Genomic DNA, 24294 nt, shown 5'->3' with positions numbered 1-24294 from the left:
TAGATTTTCTATTGCACTTGATAAGTGCTAAACCTGCGACCAGTTTGCCGGTTTTTTTTCGACAATTTACGTCATCAAAGTTTTCCGTGTACTGCGGTTTATCAGTTATCTTTATAATTAGGTAAAAGGTAAGCTACGTAAAGCATAACTTTATAATTGTATCTTCTGTTTTTTATTTTGTCAGTCATTGCTAAAAAATTAATGTTTATTCCTTTACATTTAAATTCTTTGAAAATAACTCTGATTTTATCGAATTTGTTTCTACTTTGTAGGACTGAATGCGTTTCCTAATTAAAAAATTACGTTCTTTTCAAACCGTTGTGTTTAAAAATTTCATTTAAAAAGTGTTTATTGTTCTACATGGTTCGATTGGTCAAAAGCAGGAGCGAGCGCGTTTTTTAAGCGACTCCGGTGAATAACACTTACCATCCGCTCGTAAATCCGTTTTTGGGTGCGGAATACAGTCGGGGACGATTATCTAAACTGGCCCTTGTTACACACCGGAAAAATTCTAACAAAACTTGCTCGTAACGAGTGATAAGGCTCTTTTAACGTTTGCATTAGCCAACAAAACGCCAACCGGAGAAAAATATCTTATTGACATTGCTACGCAGCGCGACACCTATCATTTACGCTTTTTCCATATCGCTATCATTTCCTCTGTGCGTGTTTGAGAGTGCGTTATTGAGCCATAAAACCGAGAAAATTTTTCGCACTTTTTCCAGTCTGTGTTTTTTCCCAATTTTAGGTGAAAAAGCTATACCAGGAGCAGCGAAAAGGTTTTCGCAGCGCATTGTCCACAAGTGGTCATTTCCGAACCGGTTTTTTCGGTAAGTGTATAACACTGTAAACGAAATCAATTCTGAAGTTATATATCATAGGCAGGCTCTAGTTTCTTAATTAGGTTAAAGTAAAAGTTTATTACTGACTAATTAGGTTGCTAAAACAACCCTAAATGGTATGCCTTTTAATATGCTTATCAATTTTAACTTCTTCTTTTTGTTTTTTGTCGGTAAAAATTCACCGTCTTGGCTCTCAACTTACTATTCACAGCATTCTCACTGGTCAGTTTTGTGCGACACCCCAATGTTGGTTATGAAATTAACTACAACAAGGTTGTAGTTACAATAGATTCTTGTTCAACTGCTTATGGTACCGTAAATGATGCGTCAACTTCAAAAGATTGGTGTAGTTTTTAATGTTCTATTTTTTTATAAGAAGTTTTTTGGCTCTAATCTAGTTCTCGAAATTTAGCGAGGTTATTAATTGCATCTTATCCGTTTTCGATTGTCCGTAATTATCCAGTGAGATATTTGTACATATTTCTGGTAAACATGTGTAACAGCATAGCTAATCAAAAGCACTGCGTTAATTATATCCTCTTTAAAATAATCGCTTGTCGAATTTATAGATTGAACTTTGTTCAGAATGTGCATCTGCCCAAGTATAATTTATTTTGACAGTACGAAGAGGTTGGGAAATTAATCAGAATGGCCGAGAATGCTTATCAGGTGTTTTTGTCTGGAGGTGACATGAACAATGTGCAGCGCTGGCGGATAAAGTGCGGATAAAGTGAAAAAACCAAAAAGTGCCAGCGACTTGACCAGAAGAATATATTTGCTACAATTATCACCATCAGCTCTTTTCTTAAGCAGCAAAAAACTCAAGTACACCCGTCCATAATTCAAACAAATTATACGCGAAAGGGTTTCTTTAGTGATTTTAGCGATGGCGTGCCAACGTCGGTATTAACTGTGAGCAGCGGTTTCTCACATTGTCTGCCAAAGTTTTCAAGAATATTTCAAAGGAGTACGAACCGCGCTAGCAGGAAACCCAGAATCTTCAATCAGAAGCCTATATACTGTATGTGCTTTATGAATTTTATGAAACCATGGTGTATAGGCAAAGGTCACCATTGCGTACACAATGACTCCATGTAGGTCTGTCTATATAATGTTTTTTATCGTATCGTCCGAATCGAGATTATTCACAGTCAACATTTGTATACAATAAATTGTTTTAAGCTAGAGATTGTCATTATTTTTACCATTAAGAATTAAGACACATCCTAATAATACACTTCTTGTACATACGTTGGTACATCCACAAAATAGTTTTAAGTAGTAAGTACGTAATAACGTAGATCATACCCTACATTTCTACTTTTATCTTTGCGACTAAAGAACTGTGTATAACTGTGAGCATACTGCATACAAGATGTAATTAACACTCAAATGCAAGAAGAATTAGGGTGGAAAGTTTGTTACAGCTTACTCCAAAAGTGTGGATTTTTCTAATCACAATAATATAACGGTATAAGCTATGCAAGAACAAATCATTTCACATAATTTCTTATGTTTGAGCATTGCAAATGGTGAATGGTGATGTGGTGCTTTTTTTACCCATGTATAGCAGAATGAATGAGCATTGTACTATGCTGGTATTAGCATTAGCGGCGCTCTGGTACGCACTGCACGATCCCGGCGTCTGCAACTCACAATGCACTAAAATAAGCTTCTCATCATCTTACGTATATTTGTTTTTCTCACCTTGGCGCTGTTTCCACGTCGGACTTTTGCACTTCCGTTACATATGGTATATATATGTCTTCATATGCGCACGCGGCTCAAAATACAAATATGCGTACAGTATACAAGTATCTATATTTTATTCGTACCTATGTATTGTATATCTATATACTATCGTCGCTGTACGGTAAAACGTTTTGCCGGTTTGATTACCTGGCCATTAAGCCAGATGTCGACGTATATAATCCTTAATCGGAGCAAAAGCGATAAAAAAACTTCGACGACCTTTGCACCGCCTCTGTTAGATTAGGCAGTTATATATTGTTAGCTTTATGCTTCTAGTCGCGCAAGGGCACCGCTGGTCCCAACTGGAGCACTGCGCACTGGACAAACATTACACATTTATGCGCATTTATTGCCGGTGCTGTAAAAAAACATTTACCACGTCAGCGCATTCTTATACCCATTTTATACATATATAGCATAGCGCACCGGACTGAAATTCTGTCATTCTTCCGCATTTTTCATGGCAAAATAATGCCTTGATTTGATAACGCTATTTACCGTATATCGAAATAATGAAATATATTGCGAAAAATTGGTCAGAAATCAAACCGATCAAATTTAATGAAATTAAGACTTAATCAGCAAATATCGAGGTGGAATATCTTTTTACTGAAAATTGCTTTTTATTGTTTTACCTTAAAATTTTTTTTAATTTGCGTAACCTTTTACGTTCAAGTTTTTTAAGTCTTTTATTTTTGCAGTTATCCATTTTTGTATTTAGTACATAATAATCATATGCTGCTAGTACAGCGGCAATACTGGGATGAAAGTAGAGCAGAAAGCTAACGGTGACATTATTTTCTATGGAGCAAGAGGATTTTGGCTTGTACTGCTTCGGTAAACAACGTGAATATCACCGGAAGAAAACGAGACGATTATTGGCATTTATACCTGAGGGGCCATGTGCACAACAAATTAATCGATCCACACAGACATGACTCTAAGAAAAAAATCGAAAAAGACTTACTGTTGCACAACTTGCACAAAATTCATAAGTATCAGCAGGAAAAAATTAAAAATCTACGGTTTGAGTAAAATTTTGGTTTTCCTCACCCCTTAAACCGGTGCAATTCTCCAGAACAATATAAATCAAATGGTCAGCAGCTCAATTTGACAAAAAAAAATGAACGGCATTCTCTAATATTTCTTTTCTTTTAATTTCGTATAACTTTTTCCGTTTCTCACACAAAACGCTAACTAAGCACAAACTTCCTTTTCTCTGGTGAATATTCGTCAACAGGTAAAAATTAACAGTATTACATTAGTCAATGGATATTGTTCAGAAAGAGAAAAATCACGGAAAAATTCATTTTCAAGCATAAAGTATGTAACTGTGCTGTGCTGTACGAAACAAAGAGGAGTGCAAATACAGTGCAGTACGTACTAGCGTTGACTGGAGGTTAATTCTTGAGGTTTTTGCGGTCCATAAGGTGGCGACCTGGTAGTCTAGTTACAGGACAAGCAGATGTAAATGATTTCCTGCATCCCCAGAAATTCCCGCCCGGTATCATGTTTCTTTATTGACACTGACTTACTCTGTTTTTTCCCGTTATTCCCGTCTAAGCAGTCGCTTTCTAATGTGTGTGCATGTATGCACACAATCACACTGTGACACATGCACAACCTACTCGTTGGAGTAAGTAATACAGGGATAATGGGGAAAAATATGGCACAAATTGACCAATAACCAGGTCACTATCAAATCCATCCTCAGATGTCAGATCGGTACGTACTATGTAGGTATACTCCCGGTAGAGGAGTAAACTGCATCGAAGGGGAACTCCACTCTAATATGTTGAACTGATAGTTTAATGGGCAATAGCCGCCAAAGTAACAAAGATCGCAAGCGCCGGTGCACTACATGAAAGTTAAAATTTAAACATTAAAAAAACAACCAAAATCTCTATCTTGTCTTGGGTTAAAAGGCAACGTTCTCAAAACAGCCGTGGCATTTCCTTTAACAACGACCAGGCTGAAACGCTGCTTTAGGAAAGCAGTAGAACGCGCTTCTCCAGTTAAGTCTCGAATTTTACGGCCCTCTAATATGTTTGTTCTGTAAAATGATTTTTATTAAGAAGAAAAATGCGTGCACCTTTCTTTCATGGCGTTAATTTGTGGCTGTTTATACGTATTATATCATATTATTACATCCATGACATACATGAAATAAAATCAATTTTTAACCGTAAAATTTACCTTTATTGTAATCTAAGGGTTATTTAAAAAAACTTGATAACTATCGTGTTTTACATATTTTAACTGTTTTACAGATTTATCATTTATACGTAATGAACATAAAAGGTTGTATGCATCAGACGTGCATCTACAGCTCGCATCAGTCTGATACGAAAATTGCGCAGACGTGGAGATTTCAGAAATTATTCGATTTCCACAGTCCACACCACATTCACTACAGTAATAATATATTTTATTGATTCGACAAAAGTGGACGGGATGTATTATGTACATCGGTCACTCGATGCCCACTGTACATATTGTGGAAAAAGAACTCTCCAGCCGGGATTGCAACGTCCATATCCAATCTCCCGTCAAGTGCTTACACATCCCCTCCACACAGGCATCCATCTCCTGAATTATCCTACTGGCCACCATCGGCTGCATATATTCTGTATAACCCAATACGGCTGACAGCAAAACCGAAAACAACCCCACAAGTGACCGGCATCGTGCAGATACATGTATATAGATCTACGCTGTCTCCCACTTATATGACTTGTTTTTCATCCTCAGCACAGGCTGACCTGGACTCTGCTGCCAGTGTGTCCCGGGATAAGGGGCGGTGCTGACTGCACGATGGTCTTGAAAAAGGGCCAAGAACGAGAAAACATATTATGCGTGCCGGTGTGTGTGCATATATGGCTGTAAGTACGCGAGGCAGTGTGTGCTCGATTACTCACTGGACGCTGTACAGACCGGGAGGAAAATACTGAAAAATCAATTCTTTCTCCCGGCTGACCCATGAACTTGGTAGCCGGCACATGCACTGACACATACGTCTACACACATACACGAACAAAACTAACAGGAAAAAGGGACATTTCCCGGGATATCGAACATTCTCGCCCAAATGACCATGTTTACAACATTCACGCCTAATGTGCTTGCCGACACTGACCGCCATTGAGTGTCTTCTTATACGTGCATTTTTCTCGTTGGTTTTTACAGTTGCAGGTACAGCGTAGCGTGCCGATGCGATAGAAAGCCGGTATCCAGAATTTCGTTTCCCTTAATTTTATATACGTACAGTACGAGTACCACAAATTTTTTCCCTAAAAAAATAGCTGCAAATAAGGAGCTGGTTTTACGAAAGGGCTAAGGTTACGTCTTGTTTCAGCTTGGTTGATTTTATTCATTGTTTGCAGCCTCAACGTAATTAATATTGACTTTTTATTGCAGCGGGTAACCAATGGTAGAACGGTTTGGAGTTTCGGTATCTGCAAACATTGTATTTCAAGACCGGATCACGGTAAGAAGAAACGCTCTTAAAAAGACTGCGGTTAATTATATAAATATATAACAGAAAGGGTAGAAAATTATGCAAAACTACCTGAATCAAATCTGTTCATGCCTACAATTCCATCGCATTTATGACCAACATGGTGCACATGTATCTGTACGTACGTCATTAATAACGAGGAAACACAGTACTATATAATTATTGGCTTATAAAGCACCTTAACGCGTACGTTTTGCAGAATCAAATACAATAGTAATGATAAAATTAGCGCAAATGTTGCAATAAATATTATTTAATAATTTGTTATCGCTGCTGATGAATCGCAGTTATCGGTGTATGGTTGGAAGTTGGATGCAGTGATAATGACAAAGTAGGGTGTGAGTCATGGGCGCCCGCATGATGCGCGCCCATACGTTTGTGTGTTAGCATGTGCAGCGAGTCAAGAATGTGTCAGGTGGCTGTGCTGCTGCAGGACTTCCGGTTGCTGCCGCACTTTAGCGCCGCTGTGCCGTCCAGCTTGTAATCGTCATATATTTAAAACACACCACGCAGAAATACATCGCAAAACAAAACAAATGACTGCATAAACATAAATTTTTTGAAAATTATTTAAGGGAAGTGATCAACTATGTCACCGTTAAATAAGCCACACAAAAAACAAAATTCATTATGTGAGATTACATGATCCCGTACGAGAAGAAGTGCGGGACAAATTGTGAGTCAGTGGGAATAAATGTAAACCATTTTGGTAGTGTCATCTTCGGCGTGGGTGATTTGGACTGTGAATCAGCTTGTTGACTGGGGCATACACGGGATCATGAGGAGAAAATAGCTTGTTTCCCTTCCCGGTAGGCGCGATCAACGGTGGTTATTTTGCAGCTCGCACGGCTGGATACAGACTGTACACTGATTGCCAGCACATGTTTTTGCCGGGGAAAGAGGAGAAAAAAATTAGGCGCAATGACGCAGGTTGGCTTCCTGTTAGTGTGTGCCGGGTGGCCGGAACGCTCCCGTGTGCGCAGTTATAAGGTGATTCTAAATACCGGGCGATTATTTTGCTGTTGTTGCGCACGACCGGCGCTGGTAATTTTCTTGGTGATCTGGATGCATTTACAACCACAAATGACCGTTTACTGCTGCAGTACGAGTCAGCCGTCAGGAGTCGTATTCAAAATCTTTTGCAGGATTATGATCCTTGCATGCACGGGAATATTTCGTAAAGGTGCCCGCACGGCTTGAGCTAGTACGCGCTAATTCTAAACATAATTCAAGGTATATTAAGGAGGAGCGCTAAATAAGCAGTAATCCCAAAGAAATTAGGGATCAATAACCATTCATAATAATTCTATGCCTTGTAAGGTCAGCTCGCGATTATTAAATATGTAATACGCCACACCGGTTGTTACGTAAGTCCAGTCCGTGGGTAGTGGGTACGCATGCGATATAATGTTCGCTATCATTATTTTTATTTAAGTGATTTGTCCTAATGACCGCTGTAATGAATGACGCATTGGAATGAATTCTAGATTGTTTATAATATCCAATTCTTGATAATTACATTAATTCATAGATAAGTTCGCAACCGGTTTAGTTAATGTCCTGCTTTGTGACTGAATACCTAATTAAATTTGTCGTAATAAAAATGGCGTAGTCGAATAAAAATGTAATATCGTGACTTGACCAGCATATTCAATGTTCTTCGCGGACGAGAATATGTGAGAATGCCCGTTTACGTTGAACTCTTATTGGGATTTCGTCCATGATGAACATTGCATACCGCTGATATTGATTTACGGGCTTGGCTGTTCAATAAAAATCAAAACAAAAATACATACTTCAAGTATTCGTAATTTCTTATACTAGTATTATCACTGTGCTTTTATCGTGCACCCAATTCTGCATTAAAGCTTTTTTAGCGTTGATTCATTCAAGCCACGGATGCAGATTGATCGTCTGGCTTGATAAAACTGTCCGCTCTTTCACTGACCGTTGGCCAATGTGTCCGGCACTGACCCGACTCTCATCATTCTTCGCTAAATATAGCTGACCTAACATGCACTACACAGCCAGAACATCTCAGGACACACACACACACACACATGCGCAGTCTCTCTGTGCTTTTTTGCTCCGCTCAACTTTTGTCTTAAATTCATCAACCGATCCACAAATCGGTGGAAGCTGGGGTGGAGAAAATGGAGAACGTGCTAAGCGCAAGTCAATGGAAAAAATCAGCCCCGGTCATTGCTCTCGCATTAACGATGGGAACCGGCTGACCGCTGGTCATTGATCAGCCCGGTGGGCGCAAAGAAAATGAATTTTCTATAGGAGGGAGAAAAAGCCATACAATACGGTAGTCAGTTGATTTTCTCTCCAAATAATATGTATGCAGTATTGTCTCGAATATGGGCTTGCATTATTGCGAACCACACTTAGCTACGTTTCATAATTAATAGCGTGTTCGGATTAAAGAACCACATGCGTATTTTTATAATTTTTGGGAATATCTCTTTACTTGCTCATGCCGGCAAAAGCACGAACCAATTCGGTATGTCTTGTCACTCTTGTGTTGAAGTAGCTTTGCACACACATGCATATTTAAGTGAAGTAGATCTCCTAGATGAACTCACAAGTCAGTAAAATTTTTGTTGTGAAATTTTCGGCCAGTCGTATTTTTCGGCCAGCGTCCAGCGTGTTGTTTGTCACGCGTTTGTGCAGCTTGCGATCGATATTGTATGATTCGTTTTGAGGGCATCGATTATTTTCCCTTGAGCTTGTTTTGCTGGACAGGGCATGATACTCCAGTTTGTTCAATACTGCCGGACGCTGCGACCACTGTCTGACATCTGCATAAAAATACATGCGGGTTCGAATCTGCCTGCTGCGATCGATAATCGCAACAAAATGTGCGCTCACTTTTCGCAATGAATACTGCACACTGAAGATATAGAAGTGTATGCGTCGTTGTCCGTTGAGTGACCACATGGTCGACGCAATCTTACAGGATTTGCCGGCGTCGGTCCGACTGGGGTGGAGTCACCGTGTGAACTGCCGAGCAATTTGGAGAAATGTTTGCAGTGGTCAGAAAAATTTATTAAGTAATTTTGGTACCGGTGGCTGCAAGTGTTGCTTTTGCATTGTTCAGCACTTTATAACCTTAGCATTTTTATGCTCAAAATTGTACATACAATTTCAGTACGTAACATTTTTTTTGTAAATTAGTGGCTAGGAATATTCAAAGGTGAAAACATCGATATAGTATAAGTGTAAGTACAGTTAGTTAATTAATATACCAAGAAGGTTGTAAGTAGAAAGTTGGCCCTTATATTTTCTGCAGCTTAAATTTTTTTGGTCAACGTAGTTTTCATAATCTACATAATAAAAACACTGTCCTACTAAATTATTAGCCTTGGTTAGTGTCATAAAATAAATTTCCGAAGAAAACCGCAGTGTTTGTGTTTGATAAGAAATGTGTACGAAAGAAACATCGTTCTAGAAATCTTATAGAAATCGATTTGATCGAGCAGATTGAAAACGCATTTAGAAGGAAAGAAAACCACTGGGCGTTGCCCCACTGAGCACATTTTGCCAGGGCAAAAGTTCATCTTCTGACCAGTGGTCATGCAATCAAAAACTCCACTGGCCGATCACTGGAAAATTTCCTCCTCTCTATTTTCTCTCTTTCTCTCTCTTAACAAGCAAAAGTGAAACTATCGCGTTTTATCGCTACCAACAACTCTAGTGAGAACAGTCTCCAGTGCACAGAAAAGACATGCTCATTGTTTAAAATTGCACAAAGACCGGCAACGAGGAAGTGTACCGTATAAACTACGTATGGACTATAAAGTATACACAAAGTACTGCTCGTTTTGGAATTTTGTACTCCTTCAATGTCGCCAGTGCCCAGTGGCCCCGGCTAATAATAGACACACAGACAAGGAAAGCATTTATAATTTTGTTCGCTTAAGCCTAAAACCAGAACGGCTCGATAGCCTGGGGTCAAGATGGAAAAATGCGCTTTTTCCTTAGTAATGTGTATCTGTGCGCCCAGATAGCCGCTGGTCAGCATGGCAGACAGACTATGTGGACATGTATGTCCAACAGAGGCAGACAGATCGAGTGCGTTAGGCAAAGAGACAGAGGCCGAGAGAGAAGGATGGTCTAAAGTTGTAAAGTAAACTTTTGAGTTGAGGCCGGTTCAGGTCACTTTTTATAGTCTGCGATAAAACGTACCACTCAGACCGGGCCGGCCATTGGTCAGCTCAGTCATTTTTCCCAATCAGTTGCCCCGAGAAAACGCTGATAAAGCGTGCCAGTATATCCGTGCCATGCTTGGCCAGTGGTCAGTGCAATGTAGTGTAATGGGCATTTTATCTCGTGTGGCGCAGTGTGAAGCCTTTCTTTACCAAGTAATATCTGTACCGATCCAATTTTGCAGTTTTAAATGCATTGCGGGTCATATACTGGATAGTGGAAGAGTCCGAATTCGGATGAAAAGCCTTTAAGCCGACCGGAAGCGACGATCGCCGCTGCCTGATAAACTATGTAAGTCCAATGTCCATGCACATTTTTTTGTGGAAAAACTCGGCATTATATTTATTTCTACTTTTATAATATTTGGCTTTCAACAAAACCAATTCTTTTACTAAAATATCTCTGGATTCCCGTACTTTACTTTCTTAAAGCTTTCAGTTAATCAGCCTGATGTAAGTAAAGTAAAAAATGAGTAAAAGTATTATCAAACATTCTAGAAATTTTCTAATAATTACTACAAGATCGGACATACATATCGATCGGCGATAATAATGTAAGGCAACATAAGAAAAAGCAGAAGGAGTCGACACCGGAAGTATAATCCGAACACCCAGCACAGAACACCCCGGTTATTGTGCGCCCATGGGCGCGTAGGACGATAAAAACAATTCCCATTGACTCTACCTGGCTAAGAAAACTGGCGAAAGAGAGGCAAAAAAAGCGCGCCCGCTGTGATTGCCGAGCGTAAGCAGCCCGCATGTGTCAGAAAAATCAAGCAGCCGGTGGTATTGATTTTCTCTCTCCCACAGTCCCAAATCCCGTCCCGGCGGCTCCTCTGCTGTGTGGTGTTTTTTATCCCCGGTATGGGCCATATCAACAATATTAGCACAACCTTGCGTCCAATTACGTACGTGCCGGCAAAAAGATGCCGGGTTCGTACGTACAGAATAATTAGGGATCAGCCGTGTGCACGCGCTCTGACTTCCGTCGGTACCGGCATTTTTTATTGAGCTGTGTATGCCTACGCCTGTATAGAAACTCGTTGATCAGGGAAAGGCGCACGGGAGGGAATCCAATCGGCATCCATGTACAATCCACTTAATCAGTCGACATTTGCATTGTACAATATTATATCGACACAGTACACTGTATATAGGGGGAAAAAGTAAACGTGTTCCACCGTTCCCCTGTATTGGTGCCGTCACCCGGCTGGAGTTTGACGTTGTGGCTGAACATGGCGCTTATGTACCGCGCCAGATTTAGCCATATGTATTGCCGTAACGTCACACTCCAGGCGGATGACGGCAGCAATACAGGGGAACGGTGGAACGCGTTTACTTTTTCCCCCTATATATACCGTGCGCGGCACACCGGCGACCGGATCGATAAGCAGTGTTTTCTGCGTGCATACACTGTTGTTTTCCCGGCTGACTCTCTCTCCCCCTCTCCCTGTATGTACTACCGGCTTATCCGTAAATTCCTGTTTTTCCTAGCAGCCGGTAGACGCGCGCGCGCCAACGGCACATACACGTTCATTTTCATCCAGATGTATTTTTCCTCTGTGTGCGTGTGGCTCAGCTTTTTCCACTAAGCGTTTTTCTTCGCATGTACGGTTATATTGTCTTCAACAGCATTTTTCTCCCTCTTTTCATTCTCTCCCACACTCCAACGGACCATCACAATAATGTAACCCTGACGCGCGTGTGTGTTTTCCGCTCTCTTGCATTTTCTCCTTCATCGCTACTTTTCTCCGCTTGTAAATTACGTGTTCGTGTCCCGGGCAGAAAATCGCACAGATACCGGATTCGGTAAGTCGTACGCGTGGTATCTTATTTTCCGTCCTTAATTTTAAACAACACTAATTAGTAAGTTGTTTAAATGTCTACGATCATTATGTTTTCATCCGAGATATTCGGTGGGAAAAATAATATGGCAAAGTTATGTTTTATGGGTGAGACCAATCAATTGAAGTATGATAGATTAAGAAGTGGTGCGTACATCTTTTTATCCATCACCACCACGTGATTACGTCGTCCCACAGCAGTGTGCGGTGGGGCGGTCCTTGATAGGTGCGGGAGGAGGAGCGAGGGTCACTGCCGATACGGAACTGATATTCATGCGACCTGTTAGAGATGCGCATATCCCCGCCATATGTGTCGCCATTCTACTTTCAAATTAGGTTTATCTTGCGCAATTCTACTTTCAACATTATTTATGACGCAGTGTCCAACACATACTCGTTAAATTTAAAATATTCGAAAACCGATACAAAAGCCTTACAGATTCCACAAATTATTCATATTAATAATTATAAGGTTGACAGCACTGAAATACTGTATAAATCTGAACCTGATTTTTATAACCAGCTTACCTTAGTTTTCAATAAACACCATTTCAGCAAAATATCATAGCATTATCATAACAATTTAGCGAATTAACTTTCTTATGATCAATTTTGCAACAATACTTTTCTTCATACTGGAAGGCCGTGAAATTATAGCCGGGACGGTCTCCTACATATTGTGCCAATCAAGCAGATTGGAAGGAAAAATAATATAGGAAATGAAGTTATTTTATTCCTCATTCGTCAAACAGCGGATGCCAAAGGGACGCGTGCGGCCCGATGGGAGAACGTGGTCTTTACGTATTCGCAGTACTCCACATATAAACGCACACCTGCAATTTCAACTAATCTCGCTGGGGAAAATAATATAGACTGTTTCATGTTGTGTTTTCGCGCTGACATTTACTAACATTTTCCAGCTTTGTGTTTTAGCGCTGACATTTCTATTTTGTTGTCGCCGGTGCGCGCGGTTGACGCAAGACATTTACACTCCAATAGAAACGGGTCACACCGTATGTCTCGGAAATTTAAATAACGCAGAAGTACTGCAAAAGCAGTGTTATTTAAGTAAGTACTGTAAGTAAATTATGAAATACACCTAACTAAATTTCAGTTACCAATAACTGTAAATTTAAATTTGTGGCTTTTAGAAATTATCAAACAGTTTTTAAAAGCAATGTTGTAATAGAGTATGAGAAGTACGTTTTGTAAAGCTTCGTAATCTCTGCAAATTTTTAAAAACCAGGACTGAATTTCTACCAAAACATATGATAAATATTACTACCAAATTATGCGTGCGAGACTACGCACCTGTAACAAGTTCGCGATAGTTTTTTCGAACACACCGCACACACTCGTACGGTGCGGGCATAAAGATTGTCAGATACACAAGCGGTGTTTTTGCGTTGTGTAAAGTATAGAAATCCCAACACACCGAATTATCCGTCCATTGATCGGGTGCTGACATTGAGTGGTGCTGTCCACGAAATATAAGGTGTGCTAAAAAAGCAAGATTTATCGATCGAAATCAGTGTAAAGAAACCTGGCAGTCTAGTAGCTGACTCCAAAGTGCTAGATCGTGTTTAGGCACTTTGAGAGAGCACCTCGTCACTTTATGTGTAGTATGCACCATGGTGAAAAAAATTACCGGTAGGGAAACCGGCTGGCCTTCTTGTGCCGGCCAGTGGTCAGCCCCTGTAAACAGACAGGCCGCATATTTTAATCCTCACGTGTGTGCAGTATGGTTAGTAATAAAAGGTTTTTAATTTGAATTCATCACTTGTATATGTAAAACCGGTTTGTTGATTGGCAGCGATTACAAGCCGCAAAAAGGAAACTGCCTCAGTTATAGTGTGGCCAGAAGGGTCAGTTTTATGGAGAAAATGTAAATCGGACTTTGTCAGAATGAAATGTGCAGCTGACCAGCCAGTCAGTTAGTCCGAGCAATACTAAATTCTGCTTTAATGTGAGATGCGTTTTAAAATCGCATTGACCACTGGCTAATGGTTCGAGGTCAAGTCCGATATATTTATAAGCTTGTATGGCTCACGGCACAGGAATATCTGTACTGGCGGTGGCAGCGACTAAGCTAGCATGTGCGACTGTAAACATATAAATATTCTCTGTATAGTGTACACCCTACATTTACTTTTATCACAACTACAAGTAATTTTTAATTAATGTGTGGACGGCGCTTCCAGCTTCATATTTTCTGTCTGTTTTACGTTCACGAAATTACTGCGCTTTGAGAATTAAAATGATAGTTTGCGATACTTAAATTGCTTAGAAAATATCTTACTACCGATATTATAGCGATAATATTTTCTTTAGCGTCAACAGAAACCTTAATTTCGGGATCATATCTATGTATATACTTTAATGGGTGGTATGTGTAAGACACTTGCATACTCGACGTTTGGTTTTTCCCGGTTTTGTTTTTATGCCGTTGTACCCAGTCAACGTACTGCATAACACCGGTAGAAAGAGATCAGCTGGCCGATGGGAAGGATTAATCTCGAATGGTCATCACCGTTCTGGAAACGTACCAAAAAATTAAAACAAGAACAAATTTCACATGCTCTTATTTTTGTGGCTCCAACTGAGCAGATAAGCAGCTTGATTATTTTTTAACGAGGCACAATAGGGAACTGTATACACCCTACCGTACTTGTGACCACCATCATAAGACAATAATAACGTGTATTATGCATTGCGATAATGGCATATGTTTATTTGCCGGCTGACGCACGTCGACATTTTCTGTTGGCTTTGATTTGGGAGTATCGCGCAGTGTGATGTATATGTACAGGCGATGCACAATGCAATCAAAAACATTATCATTATTTTAATTTTATTGTTTTTCGATGATGCATCAATTACAGCAGCAGTTTCTTCTGAAAAGTAAATCAAACGGAATTTAGGAGATCAATTATATAACGTGGACCAACATATTATTATTGAAATGACGTTAGCACAAATGAGGCAAGCATTTTTTGTACCGCTTACGACGTATTCGCAGAGCATTAGACAGGTAAATAATATACAATAATTGGTCAAAATAAAAGCCCGGGGATATCGAGCATGACAATGCCGTTTGGTTTTTTCTAACCGATCGACGGCAGACAGACAGAAAACGTGTAAATTGTCAAAAGGAGAATGAGATGTACAGTTGGCGGCCATATTATATACATTACGTACAATGAATGCATACAGTATAATATATAGGTATTCGGCATGCCGCTGGAGTGTGATCATCAGATGTTTTTTTGCACACTCACGATAAAAGTGCCGGGGCAAATCGGCAGCGCCAATCTAACGGCTACCATTAAACGACTACCACACGTTCAGCGGCAAAAAAAGACCCGGCTACTGATTGAGCGACCGCCAAAAATGTGAATAAACGTACAGTGACGGTAAACTCCAGTACGTACTGAATATGCCGGTCAATTGTGTACGTGCCATGTGAAAAAACACTCACCAATTTTTGATTTCCAAACATGATTACATTCCTTGTTTATCGAGAACAACCTTTCGTCCATTAATAAGCTAGTTTTCACATAGATTTTCTTGTTTTTGATTCCCGACATTAGATTGTTTTTGGTTGCTCTTTTTGTTCGATTTTTTTTTCAAAAATGGATATATTCCACGAGGAATAATATGTAAAGGAACTGGTAATTAAATCAGCGACACCATCGACATATCGCATTGTATTTGCGTTGATGCGCTTTGTAAACCGGAAGCAACCAAACCAGCGCGGTACGGATTAATTTTTACCTGTGTTTTATTTAATCAGGTTTAGTAATAATAAGCGAGTAATATGTAATTAGTAATAGCGTAATTTATTACATTAATGCATTGGTAAATTTTTGTAAGTTTAAAATAGGTTAAATATGGGAGAATGGGAGATCATACTTTTTTAATTTTGCATTTGTCTCAGTTTGAGTCGGGTGTTATCGATTAAGTTCTGATATGCCTTCTCAAAATCCTCAAAGTATTTGTTGCAAACAAAACACATAAAAGGGCATTTTGCGAATTTTCGCATAATTATTGGTGCGCACTAGCCAACTATTGCGCAAGATTAAAAATGCATTCATGTCATTGTTATATTTGGCTTACGGCATATATCGATCCAAAGGTCACCAGCGTTAAACCGCGTATAAAATATGCGAAATCATGGTGGACGGTGGTGCAAAAATACAGACTATGCGCATGCAGTATTATAATCCGTTTGTGGAAGAATGGCAACTAACTGATGTACAGCACGGCAGCGAATACAGGACTGACACAATAATATTCCCTTATTATAAGACTTATAAGTATATTAAAAACAAGAACGTATAATGCCTGATAGCTTGATGGGTAAATTATTCGCCAATTTGCGAGAAACGTTATGCCTTTATTTATTTGCGTAAACTTCTTCTTTTTCTTCCGATTGTTATTAGTGGTTATTTTGCGAACAGGCGTGCAGAGGTTAAGTTTACGTATTATTGTGTGCCGTACACTGACTTGTTACATTTATCGCGAAGAACAAATTCGCAAAGGTATGCAACTACAGTTCTACAAAATGAAGGAAAAATCCTATCAGGATCTTGTGGTGGAAACGTTCAAAAAAATGCGAATGGGTTCGAGAATGTTTTGACTGGCTGTTTAGTTAGTATTCCGAATAGCGTTTTTCAGTTTTGAAATTGATGACAAACCAGCTGATATCGCAATCAGTCCCGGGTTTCGCAATACTCAATGCGGACACAGGAAGGGAACGGTCAGCCGGCGTGACATCAATTCCACTACACCGCGCGATGTCTATCGGCAACGTGCGTCGTTTACTACACCATCCGATTAGAAGAAAAAACAGTCTCGGTAGTCAGGATCCGCTTAATTGTTGTCTGACATATTACTTAATTAAATGAACTTTCACTTTGAACGCAAAAACGAGTCGCGTAAACCCTGAAAAAATTGTAGCTGTCTGGTGTGCGTATGCGTTTACACATGCAGACTAATATATATGCACCACCGGAAATGACAGTTTCACACAGCGTCGTTCACGGTGCCCTTTATGGCTAAAATGGAAAATAAGAAGGTTATATCATTTACCCTATTCAACAATCAGAGAAAAATTATACCCCCTGACAAAAGCACGGCCGAATATTATATTGATAATGGGGATTAATCATTTTGTTGTAATATGTATGCCGATCAAGCCGGCATTGACGTGCCGTGTGTGGTGAGCGCCAGGAAAAAGGAACGATCATTTTTAGCCGCTTGTCGATTAATCCCTGATCATTTTTGATTAGGCAAACAACACCGGCTATAACACACCGAATGGGGCTTGTTGACACGCTGACCGGATCTGTGGCGCAATTGTCGCCCCTGTGTTGCAGTCACACATGTAACCTTTACTCTGCTTACACACACAAGAGAATGACGAAAAACAATAAATAATACGGAAATGCGCTCCCTTTTCCCGGTACAACAATACAGAAAACCAAGAATACACGCTTGCTACGCAGAAAGATCAGCAACAGCTCACGAGGCTTTTTCAGTTTCCAGCATTCACTGCGCAATTTTCCGTACTTGCTGGTTGTTAGAACCAGAATCCGTATGCCCTTTACCTTTACATATATGTACTTACTTACTTAACATATAGATATTAAGCATGAAAAATCACACGCGGCACCTGCCACCATTTCAATATAGCGACGCTTAATTGCTCACTGTTTTTCATGGAAACCATCAAAAAAGTGCGGAATGTGCTGTAAAGGATGATAAAGTAATTTTGCAAATTTATGTATCCTGACATGGCGAGGCAATAATTATAGCTCCCGGTGCTGTAGTACGAGTACTTAATAAACTTGATATTATATCCTACATCGGCAAAGCCGATTTCGATCTTAATTGAATGGTTTATTTTCATTAATTTTAATAATTAATACGAGTGGAATCAATCAGCACATTTCCACAAATAAGCCAAAACATGCAACAGTTACTCCATAAAATTAAAAACGGTGTTACAAAGATTGGGTAATTAGCCGTGTAGTCTCACAAATATGTACTATACGAGTAAGGACATGAACGCTGCAACATCTGCTGTCGCAAGCTAACATTCCACTTTATTCCCGTTTTTCTGTCCCGTAATTCATCCCAGTCGAGTAAATTACAGGTCTCCCCAAATGCAACAACACCCACCCAATAAACATTACATTTCCGCGCTGATATCAAACAAGCGTTGTGCTGACGAGGATACTGTAGCTGCCGACAACGAATGTACACAGCCAGAAAAGAGGGGAATGGGAAACACTGAGAAAAATGTCGAATATTTGTCATGTGTTTTTAAGGTCGAGAGAGCAATACTTGGGCCAGCGGTACATGCGATGATTACCGCTGGTACGAGTGTGCTTAAACAAAATTTTATCATCACATCCACCTGAAAATTTGCTAGGCTTGTGTAAATAGGAGGAAAAAGCTGCGATAGCGCGCCAAATAACGCCAACCTGTTTGTTATTAACGCTCATGCAGCCGTAATCGCGCTGAATATTATAACACAACCGTAACATATTTTTCAGTCTGATCACCTTTTCTTCGCACTGATAAGATTTTTCCCGTATTTTTGCAGAGATTACTCACTCGCTTATCACCCACTGCCAGTGCGCGTGAGCGGATAATTTGCAGATGATCGTGCTGGTGGGCTCGTAAAAGGCCTGTTTATTTGTGAAATTACAAAACACACATACACACACGGTGTTAATCAGGAGAAAGCCACCCTGACGATTTCCTGCCTGCTAGCCCATTTTTATCCGCAGATCTAGAAATTGTGCTCCCATACGCTTATTTCGCGTCTCACCGGAAGGGACCATGCCAATCACCATCCTCCTGCCAACATCCCAATTTCCGCTGCACAGTCCCGGTTATTTTATGTGCTGACCGCGCAGCATACGGCCGTCGCGAAAAACATCTCACCGGAAAACACAGACGCACTGCGCGCTGTGTCGATAATTCCTTTTGGCTATCATATAATTCCCGCTGGAAATTGATTGCACCAATAATACAGCCCACGGTCACATAACCCACCGGATTGATAGCATTAAAGAAATTCATCCGTTATGGCGTACACGGAACCCGCGCGCGACACGACGACTAACTATCTTGAGCAGATCCGCAGTATGTTGGTGCAGCGGGCCAATCATGACCCGTACGGCGTCGCACTGGACAAAGACCCGGACCGGACCTCTCTCGCTAAGCTGATCCGTAGCGGACCGGCTTTGGCCAATACGTCGGTGATTCAGGCGGCGCCCGCCCGCAGCTACAGCCCGGTGGACGTAAAAATGCCGCCGGCGTTGGCCACGCCTCTCAATGGCTACGGTCATGTGATGGGCGGCGTGGAGAACGGTGAACCGTTGCCTGGTCGCCGGCTGTCCAACGGGTTTGAAGAGAGCGTTATTGTCGATTCCCGCCGTTTTTCCACGTCCAAGGATATGCCAGAGATATCGCCCAGCTCTGCTGGTTCAGGTAAGAAGCATTTTATGAGAACATGACTCTCATTTTCTTATGGTTAGTTTTGAATTCCTAAGAATTGGTAAAACTCCAGAAGGTAGGAGGAAAGGTCGATTAATTCAAATTGAGAAGCAAAGCGCTGAAATCAGCCAATCGAACCGAGAAACCGGCCGCTAATTGCATAATTCCCAGTAGCCCGTTATGACGTAATGCAATTGGATGTTTTTTTGCCAGAAGTGTTCAGGTCATGCACAGAGACAGATCAGTTCAACCCGTCTGGGCAGAGTCGATTGCGCCAGACAAACAATCGCCGTCAATGGCATTCATTGAATTCGAAGAATGCCATTGACACTTCGACAGTCTAGTTCTTCGTCTACTCGAATCATTTCCTCCAGTTCCTAACCTCCGTTTCGGGAGTTCTCATATCTTTCTTCTTGTTTATTGATACAACATATGTTTAAGTTTTTAAATCATGCATCTGTTGGTGAATACACCTAACCAAATTATCTTCACGTACTCGTGCTGCTTTCGTCAGCGCGCATTACCGGTGTTGTGTGCGACTGCAGAAGCCCATCACGATCTGGCCGAAGTGCCCGGCAACCATGGGGTTCTGGACAACGGCCACGACCTGGACTCCATCCCGCCGTTATCGCCCAAATCGGAGGCCAGCGGCGGCTCGGTGTGCAGTGAGCGCAGCGGCTACGAACCCGCAACGACCATTCAGTATACGAATTTGCTGCGGCAGCAGCTGCTGCAGCGCCAGACCAGTCTGCTGCAGTACCGTCTCCAGGGCGGTCATCCCGGCGACCACGAGGGGGGCTCGGACGCCGAAGCCGAGCATACCAGCAATTCGCCCAGTTCATCGGAGCTGCCGGAGGGCGGCAGTACACCGCCGCCCCAGGTCGGCCAGGAGTTCCACTGTCAGATCTGTGACTTCCATTCGACCTCCCGATTTCACTACAATTCCCATATGAACACGCACCAGGTGCACCGCTGTCCCATACCGGAGTGCAATTACTCGACGCGCACGGAAGGCCGACTGCGCCGGCATGTCAAGGGCCATCATCAGCAGTCGCGGGATTCCAGTGTCGGAGGCGAGGATGATGGGACCCACTCTGGTGGGGAGTCCAAGAGTCGCCGGGCGTCGGATGTCGATAGCACGACAGGTACACATTGTGTTATTAACATGTACAGAGGATTATGTATACTTCGATTATTTCGTTATCCTTGCTCCGAACAGTTTTCTGTAATTTTGTTCGACTTACTGGCCTTTCGGGTGTAGCCTATTCCGTTACTTCGTTTGCTGTTTTTTACTGCTTTGTTATTTCTTGCTTTTGCGTAACTGTTAAGTAAGTACTAATTAATATGAGTAAGTAATAGTTAAAAATGTGATACTATGGAATCGTAATCTCTCAGATAACTAAATAAGCAGCAGAAAATTTAGCGATGTGAGACAATTATCATATTATGGAATTAATTCTCCGAAATAAAATATTGGTAGAGAATTCATTTGGTGTGTGAGAATTTATTCCAAATCTCTGTGGAAAATTTTGTAGGCATGGCGGTCACTCAGGGGTCCAGTGGAAAGGTCAAGAACTACCGCTGTAAACAGTGCCTAGATTTTGTAGCGGCCAACAAAAACGAGCACTACGACCATCTCCGTCTGCACATTAAAGCGGAGAAGCAGTTGGCCTGCCCGATGGACGGCTGCCGTTTCGTCACCGAGTACAAGCACCATCTCGAGTACCACGTGCGCAACCATTCCGGCAGCAAGCCGTTCAAATGCCCCAACGCCAACTGCAACTACACCTGCGTCAACAAGTCCATGCTCAATTCCCACATGAAATCCCACTCCAACTTCTACCAGTACCGCTGTGAATGCGGCTACGCCACAAAATACTGTCACAGTCTGAAGCTGCATTTGAAGAAGTACAACCACAAAGCCACCAACAACGGCCCCGAGTCAGCGCAGCTCAGTATGGCCGCGTCCCCGCAGTCCATCATCACCGCATCGCCGGTGAAATCCCCTCGCGACGAACACCACCCGAAACGTCGCAGCCGCCCCAAGAAGCCCGTCCCTCAGGAGCCGTCAGTGGCGCCCCATCCTCCGCCAGTGGTCAGCAGTGCCCCCGGCGGCGGGGGCTTTGGCGGCTTCCCGATGGCCATGCCGGAAGCGGCGGTCAGTGTGCCGCAGGCCTTCCCCTACAGCCTATACCCACCGGGATTCAGCCAGTTCCAGGCAGCGTCTATTTATAATAATTTACTGCTGAGTGCAGCTGCCGCCAATGGTCTGATAAATCCGGCCATGCGGATGAATATGGCACGCCCGCCACTGGCGCTCACTCCGGAGAACGCTATTATTAAACGGGATTCACCCACGCCGCCTTTGGCCGATGATCACCAGACTGGTATGTGATGACCTTTTAGCTACCCTACTTGTCTTTAGTTGCCGGTTTGCATGCTGGTTTCTTTTTTTCGTTTCACTCCAAATCTTACAAAAAACACGAAATTTTGCACGGTGCACTCCGTTTATGGTGGTTTGATATAACTGTGTAATTGTTGCTGACTATAATTTTGTAGGATTTCGTCTTTTCCGGCGTCAGTTGAATCATGGCAAGTGCAGTTACTTTTTCGTACCTACCTAGTTTTCGTACTTACCTAATTATGCTGTAACGAGTCACAGATAATCCGAACAAGGCAACAAGCGTAAGCCTGAATCTGCTTGATAATGGAGCGAAGTAGCGATAAAAATGTGCCTTTCTGTTGACTACCAGTGAAGTGCATACCCCTAAGTACTTACTCTTAGTCACTGAGACTGCTTTAACTCATTTCACAAAAGAAAAGGTGCCCTATATTATAATGCACAAGGCTAGAAGAAAAATTTCTCTCTTTCTGTCTCTTCTCTTTCTGTGGATGGGCTTGTTTTCAGCAGAAACCGAAGCAGCCCGTCAGCTATTGCGTATTTCGTGTATTTAGCGCAGATTGTGAAAACGTCGTGCATAGACAGCGTTGATAGAAATCGAAGTTTCCATGCTGGCATGCTTATATATCGTTTGCGTCTTTACAGGCAACAACCTGGAGAATCTGGGTAAGCGCAAGCAGAAGGGTGTCCTGCGAATGCTGCCACAATCGCGTGTCATCCGCTCCAGCATTCAGGAGCCGCCGGCCCCCAACGGCCTGCCGCTGGATCTCAGTGGCAGCTGCGGCAAAGAGAACGGCCATAGTAGCAGTGCCACCACAACGAGCTCCGAATCCCAGTCCCGCCACTCCGATTCCCCCAAATCCAACGGCTCCTCAGCACCCGATTCCACCGGTGACCTGTCCAGCAGCAGCCGACGCCGGCGCAAAGGCCCGGCGTTTAAGATCGATTTGGCTGTTCGTCAGCGTCTGCAGGACGCCTTGACCGAGGAGGATGAGCCGTCGGGCTTCCTGGAGGAGGAGAAATGCCCCATCATCCAGCCGGAGAGTCCCGAGGACCTTCGCGGCACGGAGAGCGTCATTAAAGTAAAGAAACCCCGTCGGGAATTGGCCTGCGAGCATTGCGGCATGGCATTCGAGGACGGGACCATGTACACCATGCACATGGGCTTCCACGGACGGGACAGTCCCTACACGTGCGGATTATGCGGACATCAGGCCATGGATCGGGTGTCGTTTTTCCTACACATTGCCAAAGCTCCCCACTATTGAAGCAGCGCGTGGCTTGTTTTCTTTGCGGGTTCCTGTTTGCGTTAGCCTTTTCCAAGCTTTTTGTAATCTTTTTCTATTTGTACATATTATCCTGCTCATACAACGTCCCCCGTTCTCTCCTCCTTTTGTCCAACATAACACACACAAAGTCGTCAGTGCGCTGTCCCGGAGTTCCGTCCCGGACCTGGTTTGTCGTCACGTTCAGCGTTTGGGCTCAAAATAATCGTCCGTTTTTTCTTCTCTTTTCTAATTTGTCCCCGTCGTTTTTTTCTGGCTGCCCTCCATTGTACGTACACGTACATGCACAGTTACACACGCATTGCAGAAATGTGTCCGCGGTGTATTTTTCTGGCTGGACTGTTGGTTTTTTCGGTATTTTGTAAATTATTCTGTATCAACTGACCATGGCTCATTTAATGTATACGTTCCGCAAGTTCCTCTATGTGCACATGTTTGATTTTTTATATTATTATTATGCCGGCAACTGTGCCGGATGCAGCTCCCATGTGTTTTGGCTTTGGCGAGACAATGCGTGTGCATGCGGTTACAAAATTTGACTATTTTTGTTTTTCTGCAGGTTATTTCAATATTGTTACGCCGATCTCGAGGTTTTGGTTCATGTTACTATGGGTCGCATGATCACATTGATATCTGTTGAGTTTGCCGTTTTGTTTAACAAAATAAATCAGCGAAAAATGGACCGCATTGTTGTTGTTGTAACCGACTTCGCTATCTTAAACACGGGGAAGAAATTATCGAATTTAATTATTTCACTTCAGTACTTAAGCCAATAACTAAGAAAACAATTAATTATGATTTATAATTCATCTAAGATAAAATTCAGCACTTAACAATGTAAAATAGCAACGAAAATTCAAAATGAAAACAGTGGTCACCCGCGCCACCGCCACTGGGCGGCAAACGGACAGTTTCTGCCTTACATAACATGG

At 42.0% G+C, this 24294-nt stretch overlaps 1 protein-coding gene across 6 annotated transcripts; it reads left to right on the top strand.

Moving 5' to 3' along the window:
* The first annotated feature begins 69 nt into the window (after positions 1-69).
* LOC129589072 (protein hunchback-like) lies at positions 70-24044 on the top strand. 6 transcript variants are annotated; one of them, XM_055483568.1, is made up of 9 exons: positions 70-128; positions 749-830; positions 6012-6081; positions 10508-10614; positions 18777-19669; positions 20221-20820; positions 21211-22062; positions 22235-22267; positions 22722-24044. In XM_055483568.1, the coding sequence occupies exons 5-9, from the start codon at positions 19264-19266 to the stop codon at positions 23342-23344; spliced, it is 2514 nt and encodes an 837-aa protein (XP_055339543.1). In that variant the 5' UTR covers positions 70-128; positions 749-830; positions 6012-6081; positions 10508-10614; positions 18777-19263; the 3' UTR covers positions 23345-24044. The 6 variants fall into 6 exon arrangements, with proteins under 6 accessions (XP_055339543.1, XP_055339544.1, XP_055339542.1 ...); XM_055483569.1 differs by lacking the exon at positions 70-128 and adding an exon at positions 529-676; XM_055483567.1 differs by lacking the exon at positions 70-128 and having other exon boundaries at positions 650-830.
* The last annotated feature ends 250 nt before the right edge of the window (positions 24045-24294 follow it).

This window comes from Paramacrobiotus metropolitanus, unplaced genomic scaffold (assembly GCF_019649055.1).
Source record: "Paramacrobiotus metropolitanus isolate TYO unplaced genomic scaffold, Prichtersi_v1.0 Parri_scaffold0000033, whole genome shotgun sequence".
Lineage (NCBI taxonomy): Eukaryota > Metazoa > Tardigrada > Eutardigrada > Parachela > Macrobiotidae > Paramacrobiotus > Paramacrobiotus metropolitanus.
The sequence above is the reverse complement of the archived record's forward strand: the minus strand, read 5'-3'. Positions and strand labels throughout refer to the sequence as shown.